Source organism: Dryobates pubescens, chromosome 3 (genome assembly GCF_014839835.1).
Source record: "Dryobates pubescens isolate bDryPub1 chromosome 3, bDryPub1.pri, whole genome shotgun sequence".
Taxonomy (NCBI): domain Eukaryota; kingdom Metazoa; phylum Chordata; class Aves; order Piciformes; family Picidae; genus Dryobates; species Dryobates pubescens.
In genome coordinates this window covers 34,455,096-34,479,981 of record NC_071614.1, presented here as the reverse complement: position 1 = coordinate 34,479,981, position 24,886 = coordinate 34,455,096, and the positions used below count along the sequence as shown (strand labels likewise).

At 37.5% G+C, this 24,886-nt stretch overlaps 1 protein-coding gene across 1 annotated transcript in view; it reads right to left on the bottom strand.

The window, feature by feature from the left end:
• The window catches only part of HMGCLL1 (3-hydroxymethyl-3-methylglutaryl-CoA lyase like 1), a 70,187-nt gene that overhangs the window by 6,524 nt on the left and 38,777 nt on the right, over window positions 1-24,886 (bottom strand). Inside the window, exon 7 of the mRNA XM_054179944.1 lies at window positions 21,463-21,651. Within this exon, the coding sequence (XP_054035919.1) occupies window positions 21,463-21,651 (189 nt within the window). The remainder of the gene's footprint in view (window positions 1-21,462; window positions 21,652-24,886) is intronic.

Genomic DNA, 24,886 nt, shown 5'->3' with positions numbered 1-24,886 from the left:
AGAGCCTTGGTAGCACATAAGCAGTCACTGTCTAACCTTAGTGAATTATGTCATGAAATGTTTGTCATCCAAAATAGGGGAAAATATCAACTAAATTGTGCTTGGTGAAAACAGCCAGAAAAGTTCACCAGGTCAAAGCTGGGGAGAACCTTCTTCTGTATTACTATCATTAGCCTGCTCCAGTCCTTCATAGGGCACTTCTGTGAGAAAAAAATATCCCATCACAATATAGTGCCAGCATTAAAGGCAGGTGTATTCTGAAGGCATTGGATATAGATACATGGTAATTTATTTACATGCTTGTACAAACACAGGAGATGCCACCATAATTCTGCATTTGCAATGCAAGTCTCATAACATTGGGATATGTGTTATTGTTTGTCAAAAGCATTTGTGAATACATGGTGGAGTATGGGATGACACAAAAACGTGGAAGTAACACGAAATACATATCTTTGTCTAAGCACATCACAGAATTCTCAGGCAGACTCGTCTGAGTTAATGCAGACTACTTCCACCAGACACTGGAGTAAGCTCAGTCAATTTAGTCCAGTGCAAATGCAGGAAGATAAAAAAATGGTGCTTTATGCTGGCTAAGCAATGACAGCAGTAACCTCCAGATGATGGACAGTGATAATTGCTTTGTCTGCTAAACCATCTACTCTTATGGCCAGATGGAAGAGAAAGTCTAGGTACAGCTTTACACTGGTGATATCCTAGTGTGGCAGCTTGCACCCTGGTATGGGACACATTGCTTCCTAGATGCAGTGCATAAATATGTTTATGTCTTTATCATGATATATTTGCCATTTAAACATTCAGTCAGTTGTAAACAAAGGTCTTGACATGGCGTATATAATATAGCAGCTGTGACTGACCTCCAAATGCAACATGTTTCAAATCAGTGCTCTTATAATGCAGTGAGCCAGTGAGCCAGTGTTTCTGCCTTAAGATACTGTCCTTTAAAGTTCTCTTCATATCACTTCTGATAAGGTGTCTACTGCAACATAGTGCTATTTCAGCAGCAGGTTCAGCTGCATCTGTCTACTCTTGCATGTGGTACAGGTAAATACAATGTGTTTTTTGTTTCATGTGCAGAATCACTGCAGCCATCTCCAGTGTGGCCCCATGCAAAAAGTCCTCAAAGAATCCATACTCCAAGCCCCAGATGTTGGAAAACATCCTTCAGCAGCACTGCTAACTAATTTGGAGGTTAATATTACAGCCCAGCCTGTCCAAGCACTGAGTCTGAAACAGCACCTAATAAATAACTTCTCTGCAAGTTTAGGCAGCTATGAAGCTGTTTTGCTTTTGCAGCCATGAATAGCATATGAGGCTCTAAAAGAAAAGCTAAAAATTGACATAATGTGTAAAACAAGGCCTCTTCTTTCGTCCCATATCCAATATTTGTCAGGCTTTTACAGGAGATAATGAGTTTCAAGCCTTTCAGCAATCTGAGTCTGCAAAACATTCACAGTCATTATGAGATCTTTAAAAAGCCCATAGTCTCGTTGTCACTTCTTGACAGGCACTAAATTGTGCTGAAACTCATGAGAAGTTGCACTGCAGCTATTTCGTAGTGTATGTCCTAGACAAGCACTCACCAAGCTGTTTACGTATGGATGTGAGTAGGGGTGAACAATGGTTTGACTTCTGGGACCACGTAAGTGCCCCAATCTATTTTGACACTTGCAGAGTTTTGGTAATTGCTAAATTTCTGGCAGCAGCTCCTGAACACCTCCCAAACTTTATCTTTGGCTAGCCTTAGCTTACTCTCCAGAGAAGGCAGAAGACTTTTTACTCCTGTCCCATGCTTATCTCCCTAATTCCCTAATAAGAGAGCAATGAATTAAATTCACCACTTTTATTAAATAGCCATTTTTAACAGGAAATAATTATTGTCAGTGAATAATAAATGCTTCATGTTTCCTAGCTTGTTTTACTACCTTTCTTACTGTTGTTTAAACCTTGTTTCATCTGACAGAGGGTTAACTTTGTCCCTCTGAAAAACGGCAAGTTCAGCATCAGTAACTTCAGGGATGCATGAGGTATAAATCAGAAGTTTTAAACCATCTTATATCTTATACCTTGTATCTTATAAATTAGGATTTATATTTCTTAATGATGAGATTTTGAAACAATAATATTCAGGATCCCTGGTATGTATTAAACAGGAAAAAACATGCCTTAAAGATGGGTGCATGTAGATATGACCAAAAAGAAAAAAAATCACTGTATTAGTTCAGCATTTGTTCAAGGAAGGGAGAAGGAAGGGAGGAAGAAGTAAAATAAAGATCGATGTATGTTAGGTCAAAAGTTGTCCACAAGGCAGTATAAGACTAATGCTATTTAATCCTGCAGCCCTGTCAGCGCCTAGCTGGCATTGCTGGCATGGTACTGTCGCATTACTGTGTCACTCTGCCATCAGCCTGCTACCCAGTGTTACTTGGCATGCCATCAGGAGAAATGCCTTCTTCTGTGGACATAGAGGTAATAATAGAAATATAAATAACTCTGCCAGCAACACTTTTGTGAGCTGGTTGTGCCCACAGAGACCTTTCCCTGAGCTACATTATTAAATTGTCTAAAATCAAGGCTTGCTACCCACCTCCCTTCCCCTCCCCTCACCCCTCCTCCCCCTGCACCACCCCCCTTTTTCAATAAAACAAATGCATGTAAATACAAATTATTCTAGTATTTGAGCAACTAGAAACATACATTTCTACATATAAAACAATAAAACAGGACAACCTCTTTCTGTGGGAACCCCTGAAAGGTAACTGTATCCCAGCTTCTTTTTCTCTCCATTCATTAAATATTAATGCATCACAAAATAAACTTCTACTTTGCAGAGTTAACTCCATCACTACTGACCACAGGGTGTCACTGTAACATTAAAATCTATAATTCCCCAGTTCATTAACTTAGAGAATTAATACTTCAGACAAAAAAAAAAAAAAAAAAAAATCTTTTCTCCTGAAAGAGATTGAGATGCAAGCAATTTGTGGGCAGATGTGCTGAAACAAACAAAACCCCCACGAAACCCACCAAACCAACCAACCAACAACAAAACCCACACCAAAACCCAACCCCAAAACAAATAGGTAGTCAAAGAATTCTTTTAACTTATGGCACACATCTTGCCATATTGCTACTGAGATATTCATTATAAGCAAAGATGGCAATTACATCTAGAGTTAAAGTTCCATAACACTTTCCACCATAAGGCTCTACTTTCAGCTGTTTATTGCTTTATCAGCCTCTAACTGTTGGAGCTTATACTTCCCATGCCTCACTCCTGTTACAGAAAGCTTTAGTGAAAAATGGGGTTGGCATTTCCCAGAACAAGTTTGGGGAAAGAAAACCACTTTGTTATGTTAATATTCAATAATTCTAACATGAGCTTCTTAGAGGTACCCTTGTAGCTTGGCAGTGTCACATTTGGCACAGAATAAATACTGATTTTAAGAGATTATATGGTCTGGACATAGATAAGAACTTAGGAAAGTTCCACTTCATTGTCAGGAACTTCCCCTCAACCTCAACAAAGAACTGTGAAGTAATTTCTGTGAAATCGAGTTGGAAAATCTCTGTCTCTGGCTGACAGTGCATCATCTACATAGAAAGCCTCTCAGCAGTGTGCTCAAGCAGCTGGGATCTGTGTTGGGGATCCAGTTCTCCACAAAATGTTTATGGATGGTTAGAGGGAATCACTGCCATTACAGATGAGACTGGTTTTGAGATTTGGAAAAACTTGGAAATTCCTAATAAAAATTCCAGGCCATAAAATGACAGCTGGGAAGTAGGTGTTCACACATCACTACTACCACTGCTACGCAGGCTTATTTTGGTCCTGCGTTGAATACCTGCACTCTTGTTTACAAGGCACTAGGGTTTGCTGACAATTCGAGTTTCCCCCCTGCAGGGGGGGCAGGAGACACGTTTCAAGGTTTTGTTGAAACTCGTGAAGATGCGATGACCGCCAGAGCATTGAGTGACTTTCCAGTCTCCTTTTCTTCCCTCCTCAAATAACCCAAGACATTGCCAGATTTCCAAGTTCAGCTGCTGTTGACTTGAAGTAAGCAGTTATTGCCTCAAATGCTCTTCAGCAGAAGTTACTGCTCTCAAATAAACCTCTGGCGGTTTAAGCTTGCTTGTGAAATAATCTGATCTAAAACTGCAGGATATTCATTTTATCGATTGAAGTTTGAACACAGTCAGAAGACCTGTCAAGCAGGTAGAGCAGAGAAGATAATAATCTTGGGATCTGGTGGGAAAGGGCAACTAGAACTAGAGAGGAAAGGCAAAGGGCAGCTTTGGGGTAAGGAGGGAGAGAACCACCTAAGTCCAGAGGTGTGACAACTGCACAGACTTGTCTGTGCCCTACATGCAGTCAGGAGACAACCAGGTTTTGTCTCCTGCTACATGCCAGTGTAAATGAATAAAAATAAACTGCGGGATTTTAATGCAAAAGGAAGAAAAAAATATTACTTAACCTTAGGGTAACATTACTGCGGTTTGCTCTAGGAGTGGAAAATTTTGCTGGGACTGTTTAGAACTGCTGACAGTGAAGGTTCAATGAAGTAACAAAGTTACTTTGCAAGGGATGGCTCAGAGAGGATAAGCAGAGTCAAGATCTGCCCACTAAAATAAAATGTCTGAATCATCATAATGAACGAATTACAGGATATTGTCTGAGAATGGGTTGAATGAAGGATGCAACCACAGGTAAAAAGCAATGTTTCAGACATGTCTGAGCTCATCATCCATACAACATGTGTGGTCTCCACAGTCTGAAACCCAACACTGGCTCCTTTGTAGGGAAGCTGAGAAATCTCAACGAACCAGTGTGGATGTAGGGACCCCAGCATGACATCAGGTGTTCTAATGAGTTCATTGAGTGTCTGAAAAGGTATACTAAGGTCAGCCTCTTCTCTGTTTTTCTCTGTGTAGCCTTCTTTAAGGAATGTTAAGGCAGACTATAGGTGAGACTGCAGTTTAAGATGTTTGATGTTAAGATTGATGCCTGTTTAGTTCTGGTACAGGGACATTTCCTTCTACAACTAATTCAGCTTCATTGAGTGCTTCCCACCTCTACTGCACAACAAGCCTCTCATTTAGAGTGAAAACTCCTGTTCAGATAATAGCAAGGTTTACTATTATTCCCACTCACATCTTGACAACTAGACCATACACTTTTTTTCCTCCTGGATATGATAGCATACAAAATGAGAGAGCAGTTGGTAAATATCACTTAAGCCGAGTCTGTCTTGTCTCTGACACATACCAGAATTTCTGTTGAAGGTTTTGGCTACTATTCCAAATACAATGACCATAAAAACGTGTTAAATGATTTGTTGCATATTACCATTTGAATTTCATGCTTCCAAAGCTTTTCCTCTGTTGTCAGTATGTACGCCTTCCAGAAAGTTGCTCAGGTTACTGTTGTAGCTATTAGAGTATCTTCTTTCCCATTTCACCTTCCTAATAGGACTGAAGCTAGACCAGGGTCTAACTTTCCCCATCTCCCCCAGTAATCATTCCATCACATGCATTCAAACACAAATACAGAATCATAGAATCACAGAAATATTCAGGTTGGAAAAGACCCTCAGGATCACCAAATCCAACTGATAACCCTACCCTACAAGGTTCACCCCTAAATTATATCCCCATGTGCTACATCCAAATGACCTTTAAACACATCCAGGGCTGGTGACTCAACAACCTCCCTGGGCAGCCCATTCCAATGCCTGACCACTCTTTCCATGAGAAAATTTTTCCTAATGTCCAGTTTAAACCTACCCAGTCACAGCATGAGCCTGTTCCCTCTTGTTCTATCATTTATTACCTGTAAGAAGAGACCATCCAATAGTCAAGCAGTGGTCCTTTCCTACCTGGGGCTTAGTTTATTTCTTTACTTTTCTTCTAAATAAATGTCCTAAGTATTAGGTAATTTGGAACACCCAGGCAGTGAAACACAAAACTCCTGTCTTTGGTTTCTTTTTTTTTCATTTGAGACCCAGACTGCACTGCGCTTCACAAATGCATAGCAGCATCTAAATGGAAGGTCCTGCTGAAGCTTATGTTTTCAGTGACTCCAGAAACACAAAGATAGCGGTGGGTGCTGTGCACATCCTTGAGAAGTCTGTTCCCACTCAAACGTCATCTTTGCCTCTCCACTTTTCAATTAAATTTTGCTGTACTCTCAATCTCCTGAAGCAAGAGCAAAATATAAAGCCCCAGAAGCACAGTTCACTTCCTAGAAGAGTCTGGTATTTTATACAGATCCAGATCTCTTGACTCCCCAACTGCATAAAATGGACTGGACTAATTCTTACTTTACTGAAATTGTAATTCACTGGCTTGAGCAAGGGCATTGATTTAAAGACTGTATACTAATTATTAGTTCTAACCTGCACTTGGAGTTCATAGATGTGATTCCTCTTGCAGATCTCACTAATAATCAATGAAATATCAGAATTAAACAGTCAGAAAGAAAAGAATCTATCAGAGAACTAAAGTCTGGTTTAATATTTTAAATGTTTTTACAATTGTAATCTTTTTGGGGGGGAAAAAAAAAAGGGCAACAGCTTTTTTAATTCCCAAGGCTAGTTATTTTGCAAAATAAGATACCTGAAGTTTCCTAAAGGAAGTCAATGCTGCTTAGAACTGAAAAATCACTTTGAATTTCATCAAGTGTATAAAAGTGTTATCTATATGCACTGTCTTACTTGTTCAGATTAATTTAAGATGTACTACAAGGATGTGCAAATTTTTGAATTCTAGTTTAGTTTTTCCATAATCCATGGTGTCTTCTTCATGTTATAAACCACACAGTACATGCTTTATACTTGAAATACATGTTCATAGCAGTCATTTCCTAATGTGAGAGATTCCTCTTCTCATTTCTGGATATATATCTCACAACAGAAAGGAAGAATTGTTCATCCTGCCTCAGGCTGGAGAGATGTATGTCTCCATCATCCACTACCACTCTATATCAGATTGAAAGTCTAGGTCAAAAATAATTTGTGCAGTTAACACAGTTAAATAAAACCCAGCCCTTTTATTTAGATATAACAACTATTCTGAATCTCTCTTAATTCTATTTTCATAATCCCCTGAGCGAAACGATACTTTATTCTATTTTAGTACATAGGATGTAAAAAAGTTCAGACATTCTGCTCCCCAAGAAAAGCAGATTTCTAAGACGTATGTTAAACTACCCTTAGGAAAAAAAAACCACAAAACTCCTGGCATAAATTACATCATCTGAATTACACAGGTGCATATCCATCTTCCTTTATAATTGGAAAATAAGACCTTCACTCTCCATTCAAATAATTCTAACTTATTTACAGCTAGATCTGGAGACTTAATATTCATCATCACAAAGTATAAAGCCAAATGTCCTTTTTATTCAGGAGCACCAAAGATTAACAGATTAGAATGTTTTCCACATGTCCATTTTACTGTCAAGAGAATATTAAAGAAGTTTTCCAGCTTCCGCAGCTCAGCCAGATGTCAATGGATCCCACAGTGAAGCAAAATTGGCAGAGTAGCCTTCTCATGACCCCAGCATTGTTTTATCAAGGATCAGTTTAAAAGTATAAAGGGCCATTTCTTGCTGAGATCTGTAATGTTTTTCAGCCCTTTTCCCCTGCAATTACACAAAAGTGCTGACTTTGTTGAACTACTGATATGCAGTAGTATTTCTTATGACTTCTCTCACACTGTGCTATAATTGCTGTTTGTGTTGGCACAAGAAAAGTACCACATCTTGTTTCCACTGTACATTTCCGGACTTCGGTTTCAGTAACATCAGTGTAGGATATTGTACTGGGCATATGTTTTGTTGTGTAAACATTAACTGGTAATTTACCCTGTCAGTCTCCATGGTATGTCCTCTAATTACCAGAGGCTGAGGGGCTTCAGATGGATATGTTATAAAATATCTACAGTAGTTACACTGCTTCTTTTTTTTTTTTTCTCCACTGGTATCTGTGTTTTGAAAATCATTGCAAAGAAATACAACATAATCAAAAAACATAAAACCCAACAACAAAACCAAAACGCAGTCCTTCTTGCACACCTCATTCTTTAGAGGAACTAAAGACTACGTTCTCGGTTAGTTAAGAAGAAGTTATGGCAATATTGCAGTAGACATTGCAGTAGAATAAAGTGCTATAGATATTTCTGGTTTTGTTCAATTTGATTATTCCCTCTTACATATTTTGGAACCAAATATATTCATTCTATTATTTCTATCGGTACTTTTCTTTTCTTAAAATCCATTCTCACTAAATAGTCCCTAAATTTGTGAACAGCTATGCCCATGCTTCATCTGATTCAAGACTCCAACAAATGTATTTAACAAATGGGACCACTAAGGTCTTGTTGGAAAATGTAACATCTACTGCAAAGATACAGAATCAAGGAGTAACCTCCCTTTAAGAGGTTTGGAATATATGTTTTAGTCATTCACCTATATAATTTCAAGGAAGCAGAACTTTCAGTTTTGTGCTAAAATATAATGTCCTGAGTAGAATACCAGGATGTGATTCATAGAGTCATAGAACAGTCTGGGTTGGAAGGACCTCCAAAGGTCATCTAGTCCAACCCCCTCAGCAGTCAGCAGAGACATCCTCAACTAGATCAGGATGCCCAGAGCCCTGTTGAGCCCCACTTTGAATATTTCCAGGGGTGGGGCCCCAACCACTCCCTTGGGCAACCTGTCCCAGTGTTCCACCACCCTCATAGTAAAGAGCCTGTTCGTAACACCCAATCTAAATCTGCTCTTTTCTAGTTTGTCCTATTACTAGAGGCCTTTGTAAAACAGTCTCTCTCCATCCTTCTTGTAGGCCCCCTTTAGGTACTGGAAGGCTGCTAATAAGTCTCCCCACGGCCTCCTCTTCTCCAGGCTGAACCACCCCAGCTCCCTTAGCCTGTCTTCACAGCAGAGGTGCTCCAAATAGTGATAGTTAGTAGTGACGTGACCAAAGATGATGTAACCAAATAGTACATGTTTTTGGACATCATAAGTAAGAGTGAATCTTAATCTCAAATAAAGTTTTCACCATGATTTTCATCATAATGAAGGAAACTATTAAAAAAAAAAAATAAAAGAAAGAAAAAAGGTGTGACAGTTTATCAGCTTCTACTACTCCATTACAACTGGATCAATTTTTTAATATTCATCACACTGCAGTGTCTTATCACATTATAACACCTCCAAAGGAATTTTCTCTTATAATACATTGAATAATTAAGTGGTAGCATTAAGGTTGGAAACCACAAATGTAAACTGTCTTGCAAATTTTTCCCCTTATTCTGAATAATTTTCTAAAAAACAGAGTTGCAAATTGCTCATCCAATGTATGTCAACAGTAAAGCCAGAATACTTTTGTTTATAAATGGCATTCAGTGTAGCATCTTTTGCTATAGACGTAAATTATATTACCTTGCTAAGTCTACTTTTACTCTGTCTAGTTTATTCTTTAGAAGAAAAGATACTAGATCAAATTACAAATTATTAACTATTCTTGCAACTCAGTGCAAGCACAATCTCACTGTCATGACTATAGATCAGAGAAAAATGTTTCTTTCTGTAATTGTTTGCTTCATGCATTCAAAAGGACTCTGTTAAGCAAATAACATCATTTGTCTCTGACAATCTGTCACCATATAGCACTTGCACTAAGCAGCAAAGGAACAGAAAGTATACAGGAAAATATGCAAACTGGCAAAAATTATGGACTGTATAAAAGTATCATTCATTTATCTTTCAAAATTATCAGTAAGTTTTTATTTATGAAAGCCTGGCTGTTTCAATTTGTAGTGAAATATTTCAAAAGAAAAAAAAATAAAAATAAATGATTAATTGACTCAGGAGACTGGTTCAGTGTTGCTGAACAGTGCAGAAAGATACTTTAAGTACTGCATCAGCTTTGGTTTCTGTCTTAACTGAAGAGTCATCTTTGACTTATTCCACTTATGCAAACGGTCACTTGTTCTCCACCCAACACACTCATTTAGGCTGACATTTAGAGCTGGAAATTCAGTCTGTCTATCACAGTATCAGGATTTTCTGCATTTTAATCTACCTTAGAAAACACCCTGAGGGCTTGTTTAAAGCTGTCTGATGTATCTCAGCAATTGGAAGTAACTCTCCTTGTTTGCTGGATGATAACAAAATTGGTTCCAAGCATCCATAAGTATGCAAGGCCAGAGGTTTAGTTCCACCCCCTCAGCACAGCTGTCTGCAGAGCTGCCCAAAAAGGAAGGAAGCATTATCCTGTAAACACTGCACTTTCCTACTGGAGACACTGGGATTTATGATTTCCCAGGACTGTTCCTGCCATGGAAAATCCTCTGACCCCAGCTTGGGTCTGAAAGTCAGGTTTTGTGCAATGTCCTCTTTTTCAGTCAGAAACTAGAAAACTACTTGCAAATAATGAAAGGTAATAAAAATAAACAATTCTTTCCAAGTGGGAAGCACCGTAGTGATTCTGTCCTTATTTTACATGTGTTAAACTTTAAGAAAAACCATTTCAGGGTAAAAGAGGGGAGGAGGAGTCAGTTCCGTTGAGCAGGAAAATACACATCTAAAAGCCATTTATCTTCTAGCTGGTGTATACAAAATCACAGCCTGTTTAAATGTCCTTAAAATGTATCCTTACCACTCTTTTGAAATTTGTATTTGAAAATTGTTTTTAAAATTATGTCAAAATGCTGGATGTTATTGCTGTCACTGCACCACATACCTTTCTAGTGTGTAGTATGCAATCTCAAACCAAAGAAAAAGGAGTAAGACTGTAGCACAGTCAATGAAGATTAGCTGAAAGCACACAGCTACTGGCTTACGTATAGGTTCTCTAATAGACATTATCTAAAACTACCTATCTTTGAATTATCACCTAATCATAGGGACAAATAAGTAGTCTAATGAATACAGATTAAGCATTAATCTAGAACATTAGTATTAATCTAGACTATTTTTAAAAGACAATATAGAAACTTAATTTTCATTGGCATGTTACATGTCAGTTACAAAGGCTGGTCAATATTTTCCATCTTCAGACTCTATGGTAAGCTCCTTAGAGCTTTGCCAAAACTTAGCTGAAACAGTTCAGCATTTTGAACAACTTACATGTATCATGCTAGTAAACAGTCATGGATTACTCAAGTTGCCATGCCCCCATGCCTTGAATCAATGACATGCAATGTTGGGAGTCCCACCTTAGGTGTAGAGATGGATGTGGTGTACAGATGTTTAAAGGAGACCTAACAGCTCTGCCAGCAGCATACTCAGAGCTGACACCTCTAAAATCACAGCTCTGGAGACATCCTTGAATGACCATACGGAATGTCAGCAAACATCTCTTTTGTGCTGTTAATACATCAGATCTTGTGCTCTTTTGTGGCTATATATGACCAACAAACAAAACAGCATCAGAACTGGAACTCAATTGCCCACTGTGTGTAGTTCTTGCCACAGTCCCTTGCACAGCTTTGGCCTGGGTGATGTAGTGCTCCACTGAACAATTTCTGGCACAGTCCGGGAATTAGCACTATTTAGGGATCATTCACAGTTGTCAGCCTGGAAGTGTGGCCCTTGGTTTGGAGGGTAAGAATTTGAGTTGATGGATGCAAGCTTTTTGAATCAATTGGCCTTATTGCCAGAAGGGCCAGAACATACTGAGATGGGAAAACTTTAAAGCAGTTCTATAGCAACTGTAGGAGTGCAAAGTCTATTCAGACTTGCAATCTCATATCCCAGATTAATACGATAGCTGACGAGACAGAAATTGATAAAGAAATGCATGCTATGGGAGGGGTGCTGAGATGGGAGAATGGGATAGGCTTGCAAGGATGGAGAAGTTCTGAGATGAGACAGTTGTGTAGGATATCTGCCTGTGGAAATCTCAGTTAATTTGTTGTGGAAGATGGAAGGTGGGAGAGACAATACAAGACATCGCAAAAACAATAGGAACAGGTAACAACTGCAAAGAATTAACTTGTCTTTCTGTGAATGAGAGAGTGCCTATGTGATGCTTCATGAGACAATGCCCAACATTCAGGCCAATGAAAACTCTTCATTTTCCAGAAACTTTTCATTTTATGAACTGTGTTTTTCAGAAACTGAATCAAAAATTGTTGTAAAATAACAGTTATCAGTACAATTAGTCATTTCATCACATCCACAGCCAGCCATGTAGTCTCATGTAAAAAAATCAAGCCAAAGCAAAACCAAAACACCAAAAAAATCCCCTACCTTTTTATGCAGGCAATTCAATGAGGCACAATAGAAATATGCATGGGGAATCTGACACCAGAGTGCCCTCAACAGATTTTTTTTATCCATGCTACAAATCAGTGTCTTGTTTTCTAGTACTGCGTTTTCACAACTCCTAGAAGTACTAAATATTTATTTTAAAGTTGGCCTAGCATTTTGCAAACTATTTTATACTAATTTGTTCTACAAACACCTGAAAACCTGTTTTGAAATGCCTTCTATAGATTTCCAGCATTTGGAAGTAATTTGTTTCCAGTAAAAAAAAGTCTGTCTGTAACAGAAAGAGCTGGATTACTGCCCAGTCTGCTTCAGAACTGGATGATGCTGACTTTTGCCCATTTAAATAGTTAACTTCAAACAAGACACAGTTGGGATGATAAAAGGAAGTCTGTAAAAGACTATTGCCCTGGCCATGTGGACTTACAGCTACCAAACAATTACTAGGAAAATAGTGAAAGAGAGGAAAAAATAACATTAGTGCCAGGGAAAATACTAGGATTAGGTGAAGGTAGGGGCACAGTGTCTGTATACATTAATCTTACTTCCTTCCAGTGAGCGGCCAGCAGAATATTTACTCTGTTTATGAACTGATGAGGGCAAAGGATGGCAAAAAGGCATTAGAAAGGAGAACACAGAAGAGGGAAGGTAGACACTAGCAGTCTGCATGGAGCATTATCCTCAAACGCACCTATGACATGCTGGCATTGTGTCTAAATTATATTCTGCACTACTTTGTCTTTATCTTGTTTGCAAGCACAACTTTGTATGCCTCTTAATAGATGGCAAAAGGGGAAATAAGGCAGAACTGGCCTCTAATATTTTCATAATAATTCCTTCTCCTTTTACAAACTATGGTTCCATACGTGACAAGTAAAGACTCACTCAGCAGAACAGAGTCTGATGCAGAAAACCTGAGAATCATTTAAAGTAAATTCTCATGAAGTTTTACATGGGAAGAGGTGTATCACAAGAGGAGAAAGATGCACAGCAAAGAAAGCAATACTAGGAATCCTTTTAGGTACTCATTGGTCAAAAATATCAGTATGGTTTAATGCTTCTAGATTTAATCAATCAAGCTGAAACTGAAATGTACCACCTACACTGACGAATAAAATGTGCAAATGAATGCCACTTACAGGATTGAGAATTCAGAATGAAAGCATTTAAAATGTGATAAAGAAAGCTACAATAAAACAATATTCCAAGAGGGGAAGGAAGTAGAAGCAAAGAGGATGCAAGCACATAAGAAGAGAAAAGAGCATAGAATATTTAGGCCAAATTCCTATAAATTCGAAGCTTCAATGCTATCAGAAAAGAAATTATATCTGACTTTAAGATAGGAAGCTAAAAATATTCCAGATTTTATTTCTCTAATTGCTGTAGTGATTTCTCCATTCACATTCCATTTAGACTTAGAATGATAAATCTGTACAAACTTGCAGAGATATAAAGAGAAATGTGAAGATTTCTGAATGAAGTATGAGGTTTAAAAATGTTTGAAAAGAGTTGAGGTTTGATTGTAAGCCAAAGGGAAGCGGTGTCTACTGCTCCAACTGAACCCTAGTGAGGGATTTTGGAGATGAGAATAATCTATAACTGATGAAGGATCTCTTTGTCTGATTAGTATCCTGAAACAGACTTAGAGTTGAGGTTTGATGGTTCAGTAACTAGGGTTGAAAGCTTCTGAAATTCAATCATCATATTAAAGCAGCTAGAAAAATGTAGATTTCTACTATTCATTAATTATTTACAATATACTAAGTTTCATTGAAAACAAACAACAACAAGAAAACCCAAACAAAAACCAACCAAGCAAACAAAAAAACCCAAAAAAACAAACCCACAGAAGCCTACAAGCAACTATTGGTATCTATATGTAACTATATCTTTGCCCCAGGAACTCTGGCAACTATTTCAGTATACAATAACAAATATATTCCCTTTCCTATTAAAAAAAAAAACAACAAAAATCTCTGTTTAAAAAACATAAAAATCAACTTTTTTTTTTTTTTTTTTTCAGTTAAAGTGTAACAGTTGTAGTAATAGCAATGAGGAATCTGTTTGTGAACTATCAGACTATCAAGTTTTTCTGAAAGGTCAAAAACTTTCAGCTTTTCAGAAACTGCATACTATGCATGTTCTGGAAAAAAAAAAGGCAGTGGAAAGCATAAAAATAAGGTTGCTACTTCTTTTGCACTGATCTGATAAAAGAGCAGAGTGGTACTGCCTGCTCATTTGCTTGCTTTCTTAGAAAAGACACAATACTGGAAAACATCTCTAAGATTCTCAGTATGAATGCCTGTATTTTAATTTTCTTCCCATATGTAGGTCTGATTTACTCATTTGTGCAGTATGTTTTTTCATTTAAAAAAGTAACTAGGTGACTGCCTCGTAGTAGCAGTATTATTTGATAAAAGCCAAGCGTTTTTCGGCTTTCCTAAAGCACAACATTCTTAAGCTTTTTTCACAGAAACCTTGCAGTCTGTTTCCTTTTGACAATTCACCTGCCAATTTCCCCTAACTTATCTGATTTCAGATACATAATATTATTCATAGAATCATTGAATCATTTGGGTTGGAAGAAAACTTAAAAATCATCTAGTTGCAACTCTACTGCCATGGACAGATCAGGCTGATCAGAGACCCATCCAACCATTATCTGTCTTGTTAGCTTCCAATCTTAAACAGTTCTGCTCAGTCTCTTCTTTCCTAATATCACATACCCTTCAGCTCAAACATCTGATTTTTTTAATTACCTAAATGTGATGTTGTTTCTATGAGGAAAAGGAAATTAGAGGAAACAAAAACAGAAAAGCAAACTGAAGTTTTCTAAAGTGTTTTGCTTGAACAGCTCTTTTAGTTTGCTGACTAATTCCATAGTGTTGGGTTTTGTTTTCCATTTCAAATTCACAAAATACTTAGGAAGTGCCTAGGATAAATTAGTTCCTAGAGAAATCCTAGAGTTTCCAGAGAAATCCAAAAGTAGAAAGCTCTAGGAAGACCTTTACTTAACATAACATGTTGTAATAAATAATCTCTTGCTTTACATAAAGTTATGTGTATTTCTACACTCAATTTTGATCCCAAGCTGTTTCTCTTAAATGTTTTAAAGTACAGATTTATACTTAAAAGAGATTTATACTTAAAAATTGTGCTAGCTACCCTGTTTCTCACAATGGAAATCCAAAATTTGAAATATTTAATTTCTACAAGTTAAAACAATTGCTCTTAACATGAACATTATGGTATTTCAAATTACTCATTTAAGCAGGAAAGACTAGGACCCACAGCCCAATACTTTGCAACCCTGCTGACGGGTACTTTCCAGCTTGAAGAAACTTTATTTCATAACTCTGTTTCCTGCCATTTGGCCAACTTTCCACTTATTACATGTCTCCATGCCTTAATATTAACTTTCAGTGCAGAACACTGTAAATTGTTTTCTGAAAAATCAAAGCATACGATGGCCACTGTATATCCTTCGTCTTCTTTGGCAGTGACTGCCTCAAGGACTCCAGCAAAATACTGAAGCGTGACCAACCCTTCCTGAATCCCACACAGCTACTATCAGTCAAGCTGCATTTTCTAATGTTTCCATATCTGAACACTGAAACTACTTTCTGGAGGTCTCTGTTAAGTCCTCTGCAGTTTCCTAGCATATCTTTGTAAACAGTGGAGAAAAGTAAACTTGTGAAGTCTGCAGAAATCTTTCCATTTCTATGAGTTTCTCAAAATAGGAACGCACACATAGTAACATTTTTTAAAAGATCCCAAAATATGTGCACGCTTCATATGACAAATCTTTCCTATCCTCACAATTCTTCAGAGTGCCAGGTTGTGCAAGGCAAAGTAAATGCAGTGTTACAGACCGCAGATCGTTTGACTGGGCTTGTATGTTTTTTGATCTTTTGTCCACACAAATACTTTAGCTATTTTAATCTCAAAATCACATTCTTTAACAAACTTAAAATCTATCCAGGTTCTAAAATTCAATTTTAAAAAGTAAAAAAAAGATAAAAATCTAGTCTTCTTGAAAACAATAATTCGTACTTGTCCAAGGCGCTTCCTATGTAGGTATTTTTTTTTATTTTTTGTTTTTTACATTTCATGAACTGAAAGGGATGAGCCTTATTCCTGTTTTACAAATCAAAAACAAATTGAAGAAAAGTGATGTGCACAATGACATGTCAAATTTGGGAAAGATAAGCCAAGAGGTTATGGTTCCTGCCTCTTCTCCCTCATTAATTTCATACCGTTTCCTCACCACTGGGTTAAAAAAAACCTCCCAGTAGTAGAGCGTCAACATAGGATCAACACTATTGTGACTATTTTTGTTCTGTTAAAAATTAGTTCAGATGTAAATGATTTCCTTGCCAGGCAGTGGGTACCCCAGCACATTGCTGATAATAAAACATATAATAAGAGTGTTATTTAACGTATTATTCAAGCAAGAACTTTGGCAGACCACTACATTCGAGTTCATTTCCTCAGTTACTACATAACTCTCCAAAACCTTGTATTTTTTGATTTGTGTAGCAACAGAGAAATAGGGCTGGACTGCCTTCCTCAGCTAGAAAGATCACATGAGAAATTCCTAGCTCATGTCCTTCAGGCTCCTGGCCATTGTGAACTCTACTCCTGTGACACAATGATCCTTGTGAATTAATAGAATTCATAGAATTCAGCATCTATGTTTCATTCCTGTCCAAATTCTGGCACTTAAAACGTATCCATATCAATGCCACAAGCTTTTGTGATAACTTATTCCTTACTACACAATTAAACTGGATGTACAAAAATATCCACATCAGTTACTCTTTCTAGCATGCACCAAAGGTGCTAGAATTATTTAGCTAATTGATGAAGGGAAGATGTCAGTAGCCAGCCACTTCTATTTGTCTTGTTTTGTTAGTTGTTTTTTTACAGGGTTTATTTATCTTTAAAATGCATACATCTTAAAGACATTAATGAAATATTTTTCAATATATTAAACTCCCTGTAAGAGGACATATTCTAATGCTTGTAATGAAACATGTATTCACAAATATGGATTTTGTAATCCAAACCTTGAAAGTTTCATTAGAGGCTTGCTAAGTTATGTTTCTGGTACTAAAGTTAAGATTTTATTTCAAAATTCCTTTCCATAGAATCATAGAATCAATAAGGTTGGAAAAGATCTCAGAGATTGTCAAGTCCAACCTGTCACCCAAGACCTCATGACTACTAAACCATGGCACCAAGTGCCACGTCCAATCCCCTCTTGAACACCTCCAGGGATGGTCACTCCACCACCTCTCTGGGCAGCATATTCCAACGGCTAACAACTCTCTCTGTGAAGAACTTTCTCCTCACCTCAAGCCTAAACTTCCCCTGGCGCAGCTTGAGACTGTGTCCTCTTTATCTGGAAAACAGAAAACACTAATAAAAAGTAATTTCATTGGGAAAATCATCAACCTCATTGATCTCATTTTGTCTAATAAAGTGGAAAAGATTACACAAGATGGTAAAAAACCTTGTTCCCTGTAAACCCTTAGAGTTTTATGGTTGTTTTCTCTAAGTTAGGATTTGATTCCCATACTGTAGGGATCAGTTTACATTAATGAATTATGATAGTATTTGAATTTGATAAAGTTCTATGGGAATACCTTGTGATGGTATGTACCACTGCCGGCCAGAACTCCTCTTTGCCTCTTAGCACATTCTTTCTCATGTCCAGATATGTGCTATAAAAGCAGATAAAGCTATTTTGGGCAACTACACAAGCTATGCAAGAAAATACTTCCGTAACACTTCCCATTAAAAAACTTCCCCTTTCTTACTGGTTCTGTACATGTTACAGGAGTCAATTGTCATGGTAACTCAAATCTTCTCAGATCAATGGTTGACCCAACTGGGACCTCTCCAGCACAGAAGTTTTCTGACCCATCTTTTTACCCTTCTTTGGAGGTCTGTAACAATTTCCTATAAATGTTTTACTACTTCTTTTAGCTACATTTTGTATTTGTCACATTAGCGAACAAATATATGTAATTTTACTCAAAATACCACAAGCTCTGACTAGATCTCCACATCATTTCCCACCTTACAGTTTTGTCTCTTTGGTAAATTTCATACTCTTGTATTTTTATGTTAAACAATATAGCCAAGGGCCAGTAATGATTCTACTTTATATGTTTACTGTTTTGTTCTAAAGCATCACTTCATGTTCCTCACATTTTTGCACAGTTCCTCTTCATAACAGTGGACTGCCTTTCTCTAAGCAATGCTTTCAAAATATCTTATTTACTTCAAGAACTTAAAAAACTACTTATCCTTTAAAAGTTGGCAAATGTCCCTCCCATCTTCCACTACCTCCTATCCTTTTGCTAAAACAACACATGTAAAACTGAATACTAAAATTACAAGACTACTTCCCTGCTAATTTCTTATACAGATACAGCCTGTCAGTTCTAGATGACTTTGGATCAGCCCCAAACAAAAGAAAATATTCTGGGTAGTGTAATCCTGAATGGAATAATGTGATCTGTGTAAAAAATCACTTACTGAATCACCAGCACCTCTCTCCTCTCCTAGGAGATCTCCCATCGCAGCAATGCCTGAATTAGTGCAGAGTGATTTGTGGCTTTCCAGCTGTCATTCATAAATTCTTAGGAAATACAATACACAATACAATAGTACTCAGCCTGAGGTTGTAGCCTGCAATGTCTTAGGAAGAGCATAATTTGCCATTCATAACAAGGCCAAATGCTGGGTCCTGCGCTTGGGTCACAACTCCATGCAAATGCTACAGGCTTGGGGCAGCTGGAACGCTGTGGGGCAGCAAAGGGCACGGTGCTGTTGATCAATGGGCAGCTGAATACAAGACAGCAGTGTGCAGAGGTGGCCAAGAAGCTCAGCAGCATCCTGGCTTGCATCAGGAATAATGTGGCCAGCAAGAGTAGGAAAGTGATCATGCCCCTGTACTCAGCACTAGTGAGGCTGCACCTCAAATATGGTATGCAGTTTTGGGCCCCTCACTACAAGAATGACAATGAGTTGCTGGAGCACATCCAGAGAAGGGCAATGAAGCTGGTGAAGGGTCTGGAGAACAGGTCTCATGAGACGTGGCTTAGGAAAATGGGGTTTAGTCTGGAGAAGAGGAGGCTGAGGGGAGACCTTACTGCTCTCTACATCTCCCTGAAAGGAGGCTGTAGTGAGGTGGGGGTCAATCTCTTCTCTCTTTAGGTTGGGTACTAGGAAAAAGTTCTTCATTGAAACAACTGTCAAGCATTAGAACAGGCTTTCCAGGGAGGTTTTGGAGTCACAATCCCTGGAGGTGTTCAAAAACCAAGAAGATATGTCAGTTCAGGATGCGGTTTAATGGGCACTCTGGTGTTGGGCTGATAGTTGGACTTGATCTTAGAGGTCTTTTCCAACCATAATGATTTTATGATTCTATGATTACTTGATTCATGTATCTTTGGCAGAGAGGAAAGCACAGTTAAGCATGACAGCAGGGGAAAGAAGTAACCTGGGCACTCTGATCTGCTGGTTTCAGCACTTCACTATCCCAGTGACCTGTAAAAGTTGCTCTGTTTTGGACAGAGCATTGCTTAGGTTGCGATATACCACTAGCTGCCTCATTTATTTGACCAGAGACCAGAAAGGATGTTGTGACATATGTCCTATGTAAAGATCCTAGGGCCTGGGGAACCTACTTTTGGAGTGGGCCAAGGAGCTGCTTGCACAAAGCCAGTCAGAAAGATTGTGTAATGCCTGATTCATCAAGGACTTCTGACAAAATCTATGACAAGTTCAGCTCAGCCAAAAACACTGCACCTTTGGACATGCACTGTAGCAGAACTTGAGTACATAGAGAAGTTTCCTGGTGTGTCTCAGGCACCCCTGGCTTCCTAGCAATCTTGAGAAGGCTGCAAAGGTCTATGGCTCTCTGGAATTTCCATGTTAATTAGACTGATCTGCACATTAGATGCCTAACAAATTTTCACCCTTTAACTCTCACACAGTTGCTTTAAGAAGCAAATAAAAAGCAGGAGGTAAACCTAAACCAAGAATCGCTAACAACAGATACTGGGGTTAACAAAGCACAGCCATCTCTCAGTGTTTAGTAGGCACCATGACAACAATTATTTTAAGGAAGGATTTGAAAAATAATGCTTCAAGTATTTTTATGGTGAACTCCTCCTATGCTCAGGGGTTTTCATGCTTTTAGCTATTACATCTGCAACTGAAGCTAACTGTGAAATTCGGAATTTATTTATCCCATGGTACATACACACTCATTTGCAACGGTGGAAGTGAGTAAGGGTCAATAGAAACACTGTGAGTAAAAGTTAGAACCTTTTTTGCCAGATTTTGTCATTCAGACAGAGATTCCCACATTGAAACACTTCCCTGCTCTTTCTTGCTGCTTTTATCACTAATACTGTTAACACAATGCTGTTATTTCTAAACAACATAATATGAGCTCTGCCAAAATACTAAGTCAGGACAAACAGAAGTTGACCTTAAGAATGGCTGTTTGAATGTCAAGGAAGCAGAAGATGCCATTAAGCATAAAATAGAACAACACGGCCTAGGATTTGTAAACTTTGGATTCTGGAACATTTAGTGAAAACAGGTCTCCTTAGGAATGCATGCACACATTAAGATATTTTTCAAAACTGTATCTTTGTAAAACATACATTCAAACTTGTAGTCTGTTTCTTGCATTGTGTCCTAGTCTTAAAAATGCATATTAAAAAAGGGAAAATTATCTCTTAAGGAAATTAATAATTTCTGATGATTTAGACACAGATTTGAAAAAGTAAATAGGACATAAAGTTGTTGCTAATCTTATTTGGAAGGCATAATTGATAGATATAAAAAGATACATAAGAGATGTAACAGTTATAATATTATCTAGACTACTCTGTCTGTATATATAATTACCAATAATTTAGATTTACCCACCTAAAATCAAGCTGTCATGATGCATTTTTTTAATGTTTAGACCCCTCTGTAAAACAAAAATTTTACTCCAGTGAACAATGAACAAGCAGATGAACGTGCCTTTTTCCTTTTCTAGTAATTTCTTAAAGGCTGGAATATTTACTTTTTAATTGTGCATTTGAATTAAACTAAGACTACTATTCTCATGCCTGTAAAATGAGAATCTGAGTTACCTGTATGGCTGTGAGGATATTGGCTAATGCCTGGCCATACGTATCATGACAGTGAACAGCAAGAGCACTCATAGGAATTTCTTTCATAACAGCTTCCAACATTCTTTTCATACTTCCAGGAGTCCCCACACCAATTGTGTCCCCCAGAGAGATTTCGTAACAGCCCATACTGTACAGCCGCTTAGATACCTGTTTAGAAAGACAGAAATTGTCAGGATGAAAGAATATAAAATATATTTGAAAGGGCACACTTCTGTACAGGTTTCAGGTTTGACTCACCGAGGTGGATCTATGTATGAGAAACCCTGTTAACTCTTGAAAATTGTCACCCAAGCAGAACACCCTACAGAGCCTCTCTTTTAAAAAAAATTATAGTTCTACTTCTGTACGAGGAATAACCAGCCAAGCCAAATCCATCAAAAAACTTCCATTTTGACTCTTCCACAGAATCCAAATAAGCAAAATTTTACACTATGAATTAAGTTCTTGTCAAGTTCTTTCTCAGCATTTTCCTCTCTGGGGATTTCCCATCTGTTTGGATATCTCCATGTACTTTTCAGCTTACAAGTTGTGAAGGATGAAGACCTGCCCTTTTGTTTGCTTATTACACACAGCTTAACTAAGACACTAAATAATTACAGAAAGCCTGACTTTGCTTTCTCTTGGCGCTGAAAACATCAATGAAAACTGAGCTTTTGACATGTTGCATTTAATATTAATTTTTGTTTGCTTTTCATAAAAGCAAACATTAAAGTACCAACAAAGCAAAATTAAATTAGCACTCTATTCTCTAAGTTTCAAATTTTTCTTATTACCAAAAAACTCCTATATAAATAGTTCTTACTCATATAAGTAGATTCCTAAATGTTTCTTTGATTTTTTTTTTGAGTTCTTTTCATGAGTGAAATTTTAGGTCCAGCTTTATAATGTTTGTGTCTCAGAAGCATAAAATTATGTTTGCACCAAAAATATTCTTTTAGAAACCGAATGTGGGATCTTTCCATTTCTTTTGTTGAACTTATTTGGAAAGCATTTTGCTTTATTTGCAGTTGTTCATTATGTTTGTCCCCTTTATCATTCCTCACTGTGTGTCAGCAATCCCAAAAGGCCTCTACACTTCAATGAACTCCCAACCTGGAAATTAACTGTTTAGAAATGAAAAAATGCAATCTCTTTTCCAAGACATCTTCAGTTGCAATGCACTCTACTGTTAAAGTAATTTCAGGACTTCGTCAATGGAATTGCTGTGATTATGTCTGAGGAAGCTGACAAAGTGCTGTACCAGCAGTCTCGGAAGTGCTGGATTAATATTGCTGTTCACTTAAGTCAAAGAACAGCTGAAAAAGAACTTGAAGTTGTCTGAATCATTCTGCTTGGAGCTTGGAAGCGCTATGACTATTGTAAAGGTAGTAAAACTTTGTGCTTTAAAGTCAAAGAGCTCCTGGTTCACATCAACATAAATTCAATATGTATTTTACAAAGGGACATTCACCAGATTACAAAAAAGAGTCTATGTTGAGGCATATTTTTATATCATCAGCATAAGGCAGGTGTGTTAACTGGACTACTGTTGTAAGGAAAAAAAAAAAAAGATCATCTGCAGTTAGTGGTAGATTGCCTTTAGTTAATCCCCAAATGTTTTGTGTAAGATTGGGGTAAAAGGAGCAGACTGATTTTTTTTCTAAAGTCTCATGTTCTTTTTCCTGAATGACTCAAAGTTTTTCTAGATGACCATTTCAGCTTCTGAAAAGAAACTTCTGAAAGATGAAAGCAGGCAGAAAATCTGATAACAAGCTGAGTATCATCACTGACTTGGCATGATGTGACCTTAAACTGACCCTTAAAAAGAGATCTATATTTAATTTCAAGAAGAATGTGCATGTTTGGATGCTGAATAAGCGTTTTTCATACTGGATCTTCTACTCTGTCATAGTAGGAGGCAGCCCATGAGTTACAGTTTTCTAAGTTTTCAATGTGGATTTTTGGGAGGTGGGTGGGGGAGAACAGTTTTGCCTGTGCAATCAGAATGTGATGATGAGATTGCAGCTTTGTTCATTGAACAGAGATGTGTTTTACTATGCATAAGTCTTGTGCCACATGAGTACTGCCCTGACACCAAGCATTGATCAAAATGGGAATTGGTGACCCAACACTTCAACCCCCTAAACATGTGAACAATTCTACTGTTGGAAACAATATCTAAAATTATACCATTAAACTCAATACAAAAGGTCATGATTACATTACAGATTATTTTAAGCATATGACAACATAAAACCACACCGAAGTCTGTGGTGTAAGAGAAACTTTGTAATAATCCAACAGCATCCAGACAATAATAGGCACATTTGCTGTGCAGCCTGCATGCTGGACAATATTGATATGTATTCATAGCTCTAGGTGAAAAGCAAGATAAGGAGAAAAAAAAGGCGGCATAAAGATAAAACCAGCTAATTATATAATTAGAAGATATGGAATAACACAGTTCACAACCACAGGAACATAAATGGCTAAACAGTGACTTAATTTCAAGAAAAAGCAGAACCATGCATCTTATTCTAATAGGTGAGAAATGTCACTTTTTTAAAATACAAAATGATATGGATATACAGGTAAGTTTCTAGATGCCTGAAGGCATCTGAAGTGTGCCCTTACCAGATAACTATGTATAAAACAGTTATGTACTAGTAAACCAGAAATGCATGTAGTCTTTTTCATAAGCCACCTCTTAAATGGTTTTGCTTCAGTTAAAAAAATTTTGCTTAAAAAAAAATATACAGCAGGTCACTGCCATTGACCACAGAAGAGACTACCTAAACCTTTCAATCATAGCTGCTGATAGCAATGCAGTCAAGGGAGTCACACAATCCTACTCTGATGCAGTTCTCTGAAAGGGCTTAGCAGCATGGCCAGTAATTTTGATAATTCTAGTTCAGCAAGGAATGAGTGCGTGTGTTTATGTAAAACCCATTAACAGCTAATCAGATATTTCCACATAAATTCCAGTGCTTGTTGAATCAGGGCCTCAATAATTGTAATGAGGCAGTTTTTATTCTTAAACACATATACAGTGGTGCACAGGTACACAAGAACACACTTAACTAGGATGAAGACAGAAAATAAAATATCTGTGTGAGTAAAAGTTTGAAGGTTTGGAACATTAAGTAGCACTCCCACTGGCAAACTGAGAAAGTCTTTCTGTGCAAGGAGATTAGTTAAAAAAGAAGCAACACATGGAAAGAAGCCTATTGGGGAACATGATATTGCAGTTAGCAATTTACTAACAGCACAGCTGAATCTGTCATCACCACTCTAACTAAAGCTGTGTCACTTCTAACTTCCACTTCATGTTAAACTGAATTAATTTAGAAATTCTCTGTACCTTCCAATTTAGCTGTTTTTTCAAAGAGTGTGCATGCCTGCT